Raw genomic sequence first — 10,449 nt, 5'->3', positions numbered from 1 at the left:
GCAGGAGGAGGGGCTCCCTCCAGGTGCGTAGATGGTCCATTCCCAGGCCTCCCCGCACCAAGAAGTCATCTCTTTCCCCAGGAGCAGAGTTGCCCAGTAATCCAGACGACGTCCCACCTTTGCTGATTTCCAAGAGGACTAAAGCCGGAGGGTTTACCCAAGGATATTTTACAGCAGAGAAGGAGAAAGGGTTTTGCTCAACCTTTACTCACACATGAATGTTCGCCAACGTAATTCCTTGGAAAGTGCTCAAATATGAGCTCTGTTTCTCCCTCAGAGGATAAAGAAAGCATGGAAAAGACCCACCTAGGGATTGTTCCATTTACTCTGCCCCGTCCTTTGGTCGTTTCCAAAATAATACAACTCTGGACCGACTCGATTTTTCACTTTCTTCAGGATTCAGTGAATGTCTACTCTAAGCAGGAAATTTAGCTGTGGAGGGAGGTCCTTCCTGACACTAGGAACAAGAAAAGAGAAATTCGTTCATTTAGTCTCGATTCACTTACTCACAGGAAGCATGAAAACAGGGAAGTTCTGCTAGATTTAAGGATTTTTTTTTAAAGGATATGGAGAACTCTTCCTTAGTTCAAATGTTTTCAAATGCAGGTAAAAGAGACCCCAAACTCCAACGGCTTAAGCAATAAGGGAATTTATTGGCTGACATACTGGAAGTCCAGAGATAGTGCAAGCTTCAGGGCGGTTGAGTGGGTGGCTCGGGTCGACTCCATCATTCGGCACGGCTTCATCCTCGGGTCGGTAGCCACACGGCTGCTGTCATTCCGAGCATTACACTCCGGTCCCACAATGCTCAGAGGAGGAAGAGACTGTCTCTCTATGGGGGGTCTCTCCTGGGCCAGGAGAAACCTTCTGGCCCCACCTCTGCAGACTTTTTCTCCCTTCCCATTGGCCTGAATTGGGTCTCAGGCCGATGCCTGAGCTGCTCACTACAAAGGAAATGAGATTGTATATAGACCAGCCAGGCATGCCTCGAACTGAGCCACTGTCATCTTCTGAGGCACGTGGCTTCACCGAGGGACTGGTGAAGGCGTGAACCAAGCCAGAAATCTACAAGGAAGATGGGAGCCGCAGGGATGACAAACCATGTCCTCTGCCGACCAACAGAATTTGTTTCTGAAACGAACAATGAATCCTTGAAGTGATACTTTAGAAAAGGCTCTGACAAACAGATGAGACAGAGAATTAAAGATGATACCAGATGATCAGCAGAATAAGAAGAAAAAGTAAGCTGCACCAAACAAGACAAACACAGAGCTCATAATGCACCACGACCCAGGTTTTGACTTGGAGGAGCGCCTTGAAGACACGGTTCCTCTGGGCCTCTCTCAGGTCTCGCCTTTGCTTTGCCACGTGCGACCGCACCCTGGCCAGGTAGCGCACGTGACCTTCTCCACGGGGGTCGCCCCCGCCCTGCTGGAGCCGCTGGGCATCAAAGAAGAGGTCGTTGCTGAGGTAGGCGCCCCGGTGCTCCCTCTGCAGCCCCTCGACCACGGCCGCCAGCGCGGCCAGCTGCTGCCTCTGTTCGTCCCCGGAGGCCCGGTTGTTGAAGGCGCAGTACCTCTGCCCGCACTCCCGGACCAGGCCCCTCAGCCTGAGGTTGTCTGTGTTTGCTACGTAGTCATGCAAGGACCCGTCCGCTAAGTCCTCCCTGTGCGTGAAGAGGAGGACCGTATGTCTCAGGGCTCTCGCCCCAAAGACCTCCTTCACCCCGGTCACGGCCACCACGTCCTGCTCTGTGAAGCGCCCCAGCTGGGTCACCAGCAGCAGCACGTGAGGCCCCGGGGCCGAGAGCAGGTGGCAGTCCGCGATGTTCTCGTACACCTCTTGGTCCTGGGCCCTCGCCTCAAAGATGGGGGGCGTGTCCACCACCAGGATGCTCCTCCCGTTCCACGTGCCCGTTGCCCCCCGACACTTCCTGGTCACCGACTGGGTCGCCAGCCTGGACTCAAACGCTGGCTGGCACAGGATGCTGTTCCCGGTGGCACTTTTCCCGCTGCCTGTTTTACCCACCAGGATGATCCTTAACCAAAATGATCCTGGATTTAAGCTCTCTTCTCCTCCACCTGTCAGAGCACACAAAAAGTTAATGTGCCATTGCCATGGACTGAACGCGTCCCCCGCAAAATCATATGCTGAAACCCTAATCGTCAGTGTGATGGTATCTGGAACCCCATGATGGAATTAGCGTCCTTCTAAGAAAAGAAAGCGACTAGAACTCTCTTTCCACCAGATGAGGACACAGCAACCAGGAAGTGGGTTCCCCCCAGACACCAGATCTACCACACCTGGATCTTGGACCTCTCAGCCTCCAGATCAATGAGAAATAAACATTTGTTGATTACCACACAGTCCGTGGTGTTTGTTTTAGCAGCCTGAACTGACAAAAAGAGTAATAAGTGCCTTTTTAGGAGGAAGAGAACAAAAGATAAAAAGGAAAATACCTAGAAGAAATAGCATCCCTGGATCAATTAGGCTATCACACTCTCTTTTCCCACGACAGGGCTGGGCTCAGAGTAAATATTCTTACGTAGAGAATAAAGGGAAGTCGTGCAGGGTTGGTGGAATAAATCATCCCAGCTGGCCAAAGTCTTTAGGATCGCTCCTTTTGGGATGCTGAATTTTTCCACCCTTTCCAGAACATTCTCCCTATTCAATTCCCACCCTGAAGGCCTTCTGATGCTCAGAGCTTCCTACAACCACTAAATTAATTGTTAGTCGCATACTTTCAACTCCTCCCATCCCTGCCTGGTCTCTGTTTTACAAGATGGCAGGGTTTTATCCGAAAAGACTTACCCTCACTAAGGAGAGCATGACAGCAAATAGCCTAATAAGTTCTATTTCTTGGAGGATATGCATTTTTTGTGTGTTGAGGTGACTCTAGTCTTGTACCTTTCACTACAGTTGGGACGTTTGCTGACCCAATGCTGAGTTCATGGTCCTCAGGTGCTGTGCAGGGCTCCACCAGATCTTACCTTTGATGCAGGTGTCTTCTCCACCCTTCTGAAGGCCCTCCATTTTGGTCTAGACGGAAAACAGGCAGAGATCGTTCGTACTGGAGTCGGATGTGACATCCGACGCAAAACACCACACTTTATAGATGAGGAGATTGAAGGGAGAAAAAAACAACCACTGAAGGTCACACGTAATTTAATGGATGAGCCGAGACTAAAACCCAGGGCTGCTGACCCTCAGCCATCCTTGGCACTAGACTGAGCTTCCTCACAAAGAGCATATAGACAGTCCCAACACAAGAGCACCGCACGTGGTTTCCCACCACCTGTATTTAGCTACTAACAGGATGCGCTGAAGACGTGCTGTCCGCCCAGAAGACCAAATAAGGAAGTTGGTCATTTCCTGGCTTCCCGGCTCTCTGTCTTCAGGGTCTCAGTCCAGCACCCAAACTCAAGATTGCCTGGCAAAGTTTCGCCTTGGGTAAACTCACAAAAGACGGTCTTCCCTAAGTTTCCATGGTGATGGTGGTAGAGAGGGTCACGAATCATCCCAGTTTGCCCAGGACTGAGAGGATCCCCTGCTCAAAGGAACTTCAGTGTTGAAACTGGGAGAGTCCCAGGCAAACCAGGACGAGTTGGTCACGCCAGGAGCAGGAGATTGTCATGACCCCAGGTGGGCAGTGGGGTGGAGCGTGCATCCCGTAAACAGAGGGAAGACCTGATTTGTTAGGCTCAGACCAGCTGTTATGTTACCAAAGATCTATGCTTCCATATTCTCAGTTCAAATAGTCTTCGAGCGGTAGCTACCTCAGGGGCAACTCTCTCCAGTGCACTCCCCTTCTTTCATGGTCCCCCATATGGCTTTTTCTTCATCTTTGTCTCGCCTCCTACTTCTTACTTCCTGTGCTCAGCGAGTGGGGCCACTCAGGCCCCACCCAAGGATGACTACTCGAGCTTCACTATTGGGAAAGAACTTCACGACCCCTCCCCAAACTGCATCAGGACCTCGCTGTGTGCAAAGTTTCAGAGTATTTTCTAAGGCTCAAGGAGTTAATGCTAAAGAATGAATCTCTAATTGTGGAATTTCAGCATCTAGGACAGGTGAACCGAAAAAAAAAAACGTTTTGGAATGAGTAGATTTCCTCCACGCTCCTTGGAATCGCACCATATAGGATGTTATCTAGCCCCTCCACCTCTGAAAATGGCCACAGTTATTACCTTTGAAGGAAAAATAATTTACTAAATAAATAACCTGGCAATTATTTTAATGTGAATGTCAAAATTCAGTTTCTATCAGACAGTTTCCCGGTAATAGCTTGTAATTCGTTCTAATGGTATTTTCAAGCCAAAAGAGAATTCTGCCTCAAGACTTCAGTATCAGCTCCTGCCTGAGTTTCCAGCCTGCCAGTCTGCCCTACAAGTTTTGGACCTACCAGCCCCCATAATTGCATGAGCCAATCCTTCAAATAAATTTCTTCATACATACATCCTATTGGTTCTGTTTTTCTGGAGAAAACTGATACATCGATCCAGCTAATTCTCTCTGTTGAAATCTGGAGAAGGAGCAAACCTGAAAATAATTCTCCTCTTTGGCTGGATCTTTTCAAGCACGAAATCTATAGGGAGGATTTTTTAAAAGATGTGATTGCATAGTGGGTGGCAAATGGGGACACCGGTGTTTTTTAGATATCAGCTTATTTTCTGTGCTGATGATCTGGAAACCAAGGTGCTCTGTTTTCTCATGTACTGCCCTTGGATCATCTTGAATGGTGGTCTCCAGAGAGGACCAGCAAGGAGGGGCTCCCAAGCACCTGAGGACACCAGGCTGGTACCAGGTAAGTGACTAGATGAATGTTAAGGGGCAGAGAAGGTGATGCTGAAAGAGCTGCAGAAACGGGAGCTGGAGGGGGGCTGGAGCTGATATGCCTGGACTCAGAGAAATCAGGTAACACTGTCCACATCCTTTGTATATGAGGAATACAGCAACGATGTGGAGCCACCTGCACCCAGGACTGTGGGCTGAAGGATCCGAGAGAGATGGCAACCCCTTCACGGTGTCTCCCGGCCAATTGGGAGTGCAGGCAGGACCAGAATGTGCCGCCTGCCCTGTGTGCTGGGAGGAATGTTCCCCTCTGGCTGCCCCTCAGACCCTCGGGAATGGGTCAAGCAGCGCTACTCATGTGATGTGTGTGGCCAAGCGACTGGTAGCCAGCCAACTTGGAGCAAGAATGAGAGGCTTAAATTGCTGCTCTCTCTGAGTCTAGCCTGAGCAGAAAGAGAAGTGAAAAAAGGGGCCCCTTCTCAAGAACCATCTTTCTCAATTATTTTTTGAGGGTTTTGTTTCCCTCTCTAGTCCAAACGGCCACACCTCTGGCCAGAAGGCTGCCACCGGGTCCCAGCTGCACACCTTCCCCTGCTCTGTCCCCTGCAGATGCCTGTGCCCTTGTCGCCACGTTAGTCCCCTCCCGACATCACCACCATCGTGCTTCCTCCTGGCCAACAACCTAGCTCCCTCATTGTAGAGCCATCATCCTTCCATTCATTCATTTAAAATGTTACTAAATACCTGGCTTTGCTAGACACTTCTCTCCCTACACTTGGAGGACGGTTGGACCAGTTTAGAGAACAGCTCCTTCCAAAGACAGGGAAAGAAGGTGATTCCTTCTACCACCCTTGGGAAGCCCCACTTCCTGTAACATCCCCACTGGGCAGGGCTGAAAGGAGCACGTGGGGACAGGAAAGGTAGAGGCACCCTTGGCAAAATTGTGCAATGGGCTGAAACTGGCCTGAAATGGGCCAAAACCCAGGCAAATTATCTGCCAAAAGTATTCAGGATCTCCTCCCTACTGGCCCCACGGGAGAAGGTTGGAGAAGGTGACATGCTGATTAGGAATCATAAACAAGATGCCATGGTGAGACACTGTCGCTGTCAAAGGGTGCCAGGCAGGGTAATCCTCCAGGAATAACGCCCTCATAACTCCATTCTGGTCAATGAGCAGGTTAAATCATTTTTCAAAACAATAAATTGTATTTCTTTCTCAGAAATAAAGCACATGTTTTACCCGAGCAGATCACCTTGAGTCCCGTTCCTGAAATCTTTTTCCCTCTTGAAGACAGAAACTTGCCTTCAAGTTGAGTGGTGTATGCAACAGAAACAAGCAACAGACATCAAGTCAGATTAAAATTGCAAGGCAACTTTTCAGCCTGTTCTTCAAAGGGCATCCTATGACTTCTGGGGGCAGGTTGCAGGGAGGAGGGTCAGACCATCCTCCCTCACCCAGCAACGTGCAGAGAACTCTATGGGTGCACCCAGATGTGGGTGCAGCAGCCACTAGGTGCACACGTGAATACGCTTTTGCACAAACGCGAGAAATAAGCAAGCTAGTATCACCAAAGGGCTACTCTCTGAGCTCATTCAGTTCAAAATTTTAGGTTCTGAAAAATATAGTACTAGTAGTATTTTCTGTTTGCAGTTATTTGGGGCTTTAGGGTATGTAATTCCTGACCCTAATAATTTAGGAATAATGCAACTGAGGCTTAGAAAGATCAAGTGTGCAGATTGACACAGAGTGTTACTGGAACAACTTCAGTGAGAGGGAGGAGAGGGAGGGAAGGGGAAAGAGAGACGCAGAGAGATGAACAAGCCCTGTTACCTGGCAGGTCCTGGAAAGTTCTGCTAGTTCTCAGACACTCTTGCTGCAATCTTCCCTCCTCTCCCAGGCAGCCTCTCTCATTGGCTTCTAGTCTCTTCACAAAAACATAAGAGCAGTGGCAGATGAAAAAACCTGGCCACCAATTCTATCTGCCAGAGAGAGAGAGAGAGAGAGAGAGAAAGACCACGTCCCCCGGGGCAGGAAAAGGACAATGTGAGAGTTTCCTCACCAAGCTATCCTCAGAGAGTGACTCAAAAGCCCTCGGAGACGCCAGAGGAAGAGGGTTTTCTTTTTTGGTTTGGCTTGGTTTTGTTTTCTTTTTAATAACAGTTCCATTTCCTTCTCCCCACCGCATCTCTGTAAGGCTTTTGTGCAGAACAAGGTCTCTACCTGAGTTAGTCTGGAGACCCAGGGAAGCCAGTGAACATCTGGGGCACAGCTGCATCCCAAATCAAGCAGCTGCCGCCTTTCACTGGCCCACACTGGCCCAACTCGCATCTCCCCACGCCGACCATTTACCTCTCCTGCGTAAAGATAGCTTCTCATATGTAATTCCAGATGGCAGTGAAGGCTGAACTCAAGGCAGGCACCTTACTTGAGACCTTCTATGGCTCTGACCCCCCTTCTTGTTTCTCTGTCAACTGCCCTGCTCTCAAGTCACTCATGCTTTGACCTGAGGAGGAAACAAAGTTTGGTAGGTTTCTTCCCCTAGGTGGATTTGCATTTCCACAAAAGCCAGGGACACATCCATAGTGTGATTTAGGCAAAGTGACAGGCACTTAAGGGTGTAGGGGTGCCCTGGCGCCTCCCACTGCTCTGGTTAACGTTCTTCCTCTGCTTCTGTGCAAAGGCCCTGCTGGGGGCTCCTGGGTTGCAGGGGCTGAAGCGCCTCTCTGGAGACATTCTTAGAGTGAAGGGGGCAGAGTCTGAACCATTACTTGCACATCTGGGTTCAGAACTATAAGTTGGAGAAACAGCTATAATCAGGACATTGAGCTACAAGTAACTCTTGGTTCTTTGCTTAGAGAGGAGGGCATTTATAATGCAGATAACACCCACATTTCACATTGGCAATGAAAGTCATGCCTGACTTACAAAATATTCTCCCATATTGATACTGTCATTTTAACTTTTCAAACAATAATAGCTATTACACTGAATGAGGTGGATACATGCCCTCCTGCTGTAGAGGACAGAAAGGCATGCTTTTAACATACAGAAGACATTTTTTTCTCTTTGCTAGCTAGAAATCCCTCTGATATCTCATTTTAGTTGCGGGGGTGGGCGGGTAGGGGAAAGAAGCCATTACACTGAATGAGGTGGACACATGCCCTCCTGCTGTAGAGGACAGAAAGCATGCTTTTAACATACAGAAGACATTTTTTTCTCTTTGCTAGCTAGAAATCCCTCTGATATCTCATTTTAGTTGCGGGCGTGGGCGGGTAGGGGAAAGAAGGTTAAAAGATCAACTCCTCTAAAACAAAAATAACTCTTCGTGCTAGACATTTATCAACTCTTAGCTGGTTTATCATGAGTACGTTTATGCATGAAGTCAACTTATTCAGTCATCTCAGCACATATTTTGTAAATACTTGGTACACGAAACATTGCTCAAAGGTATCAAATCCACACCTGCCTCGTGAGTTTTTCACGGTTGAGGTAAACCTGTCCTTTTACCTGTCTTAAGCTACTCAGGCTAATACTCACGAGCCCACACCATAGAGACTTTGGATCCTGACCGGCTACTTTCTGTGCATTAGAAAAAATGCAAATTAATCACTGAAAAAATCCTCTTGGTTCTGTCTTCAGGAATTCCCTCAGCTACTACATAGGGTGAGATGAGATGCTTTCTACGGGGACAATTGTATGCTTTTTCCTCTAAACAGCCTCTTCATATACTTAGCTGATTTCTCCTGTTAAATTATATGTATTTTTCTTGTTGATTCAAGAAAGGCCTTTATTTATTACTCAAGAAAGCAAAATACTACCTACTCTATATAACACCGGTTAACACTCCTTTTCTGCCCCTTTCCTTTCTTTATTTAGAGTTTTGCGGCTATTCAGGACTCCTCTTTTTCCTTCAGTGTTAGCTCTTGGAATTCTAGTGATGGCTCTTCAAACCATAAGTGCTTCTAATGGTTGGTGAAAGAAATACCAGCAAAAAAAAGGAGGGAAATTGTTCCTTTGCCCCTATAGCTACAGAGAAAAACAGCAAATATTATTCCTGCAACAGAGTCTGTGAGATATCCAGTCCTCGAAAACTGTAGCTCTGCCCTGTGAAAATAACCATGGGTCTCTCAAATCTTGTAGAATTACAGTGGTCTTATTTAATAATGTGTTTCCTGGGACTTCCCTGGTGACTTCCCAGTGGTTAAGAATCTGTCTGCCAGCGCAGGCGACAGTTCGAGCCCCGGTCCAGGAAGATCCCAAATACCGTGGAGCAACAAAGCCTGCGTGCCACAACTACTGAGCCTACGCTCTAGAGCCCGAGAGCCACAACTGCTGAGCCCATGCGCCACAACTACTGAAGCCCGCACACCCTAGAGCCTGTGCTCCGCAACAAGAGAAGCCACCACAATGAGAAGCCCATGCACCGCAACGAAGAGTAGCCCCCTCTCACCGCAACTAGAGAAAGCCCGCGCACAGCAATGAAGACCCAACGCAGCCAAAAAATAAATAAATAATAAATTTATTTTAAAAATAATGTGTTTCCTTATTGTGAGATGTAAATTGAAATCTAGTAATTCCTAACAAGTCTAAATACTCATAAGGTTTCTTGGACAGATCCAAAGGCGATCACTGATACTTCTTTCTTCTGCCATAGGCATGGAGGTAATAAAATAAAACAAAATAAAAGAGTCAAAAAAGTTTGAGACTTGTGTCTCTAAATTGACAATATGCTCAGTAAAAGAGAACTGTCAATTGGTGTCAAATGTCTTGCAGATACCACCCCCTGCTGTTTATCTCTTAAGTTAGCTATGGTAAGTTTTTTGCTCAGTCTGGAAATTTTAACAAACATTTTCTTTATGGCTTCTATCATTCTTAGAAGGCCCTCCTTTCTCATCCTTTTATTTAAAAATATTTTATTTAGGTCCATACAAAAATCTGCACATGAATATTTATAATAGCTTTATTCATGATCTCCAAAATTTGCAAGCAACGAAGATGTCCTTCAGTAGGCAAATGGATAAATAAACTGTGGTACATCCAGTCAATGGAATATTATTCAACATTGAAAAGAAATGAGGGGTTTCCCTGGTAGCGCAGTGACTAAGAATCCACCTGCCAATACAGGGGACACAGGTTCAAGCCCTGGTCCGGGAAGCTCCCACATGCCTTGGAGCAACTAAGCCCATGAGCCACAACTACTGAGCCTGCGTGCCACAACTACTGAGGCTGTGTGCCACAACTACTGAAGCCCACACGTCTAGAGCCCATGCTCTGCAACAAGAGAAGCCACCGCAATGAGAAGCCCACACACCGCAACGAAGAGTAGCCCCCGTTCGCTGCAACTAGAGAAAGCCAACGCACAGCAACGAAGATTCAACACAGCCAAAAATAAATAAATAAATATTTTTAAAATTAAAAAAAAGTAGCAGTTTTATTTTAAAATGTTAATATCTACAATGTGTTAGAAATTGCATTCTTTGCAAACATTTATGATGAAAAATAATTTAAGTTCAGTTTAAAACGCTCAAGGGAACACCTAGATTTAAAAAACCTTTTTGGTGACTACACAAGCAAAAATGTTTGAAGACGATTGCTCTAGAGAAACTCTTACATGAATGAGTACATGAGGATATTTTTATTTTATTTTATTTTATTTT

The 10,449-nt window shown here is 47.0% G+C and overlaps 1 protein-coding gene across 2 annotated transcripts in view; it reads right to left on the bottom strand.

Moving 5' to 3' along the window:
- Nucleotides 1-653: 653 nt before the first annotated feature.
- The window catches only part of GIMAP5 (GTPase, IMAP family member 5), a 10,898-nt gene continuing 1,102 nt past the window's right edge, over nucleotides 654-10,449 (bottom strand). The window contains exons 1-3 of one of the 2 annotated variants that reach the window (XM_024127019.2): nucleotides 6,032-6,332; nucleotides 2,991-3,107; nucleotides 654-2,081 (exon numbers count right to left, since the gene is read on the bottom strand). In XM_024127019.2, coding sequence (XP_023982787.1) covers nucleotides 1,201-2,081; nucleotides 2,991-3,033 — 924 coding nt within the window. In that variant the 5' untranslated portion in view covers nucleotides 3,034-3,107; nucleotides 6,032-6,332 and the 3' untranslated portion in view covers nucleotides 654-1,200. Of the gene's footprint in view, nucleotides 2,082-2,990; nucleotides 3,108-6,031; nucleotides 6,333-10,449 lie in introns of those variants that run through there. The other variant, XM_007126647.3, reaches the window with a different exon arrangement.

Source organism: Physeter macrocephalus, chromosome 5 (assembly GCF_002837175.3).
Source record: "Physeter macrocephalus isolate SW-GA chromosome 5, ASM283717v5, whole genome shotgun sequence".
In the NCBI taxonomy this organism is placed as follows: domain Eukaryota; kingdom Metazoa; phylum Chordata; class Mammalia; order Artiodactyla; family Physeteridae; genus Physeter; species Physeter macrocephalus.
The sequence above is the reverse complement of the archived record's forward strand: the minus strand, read 5'-3'. Positions and strand labels throughout refer to the sequence as shown.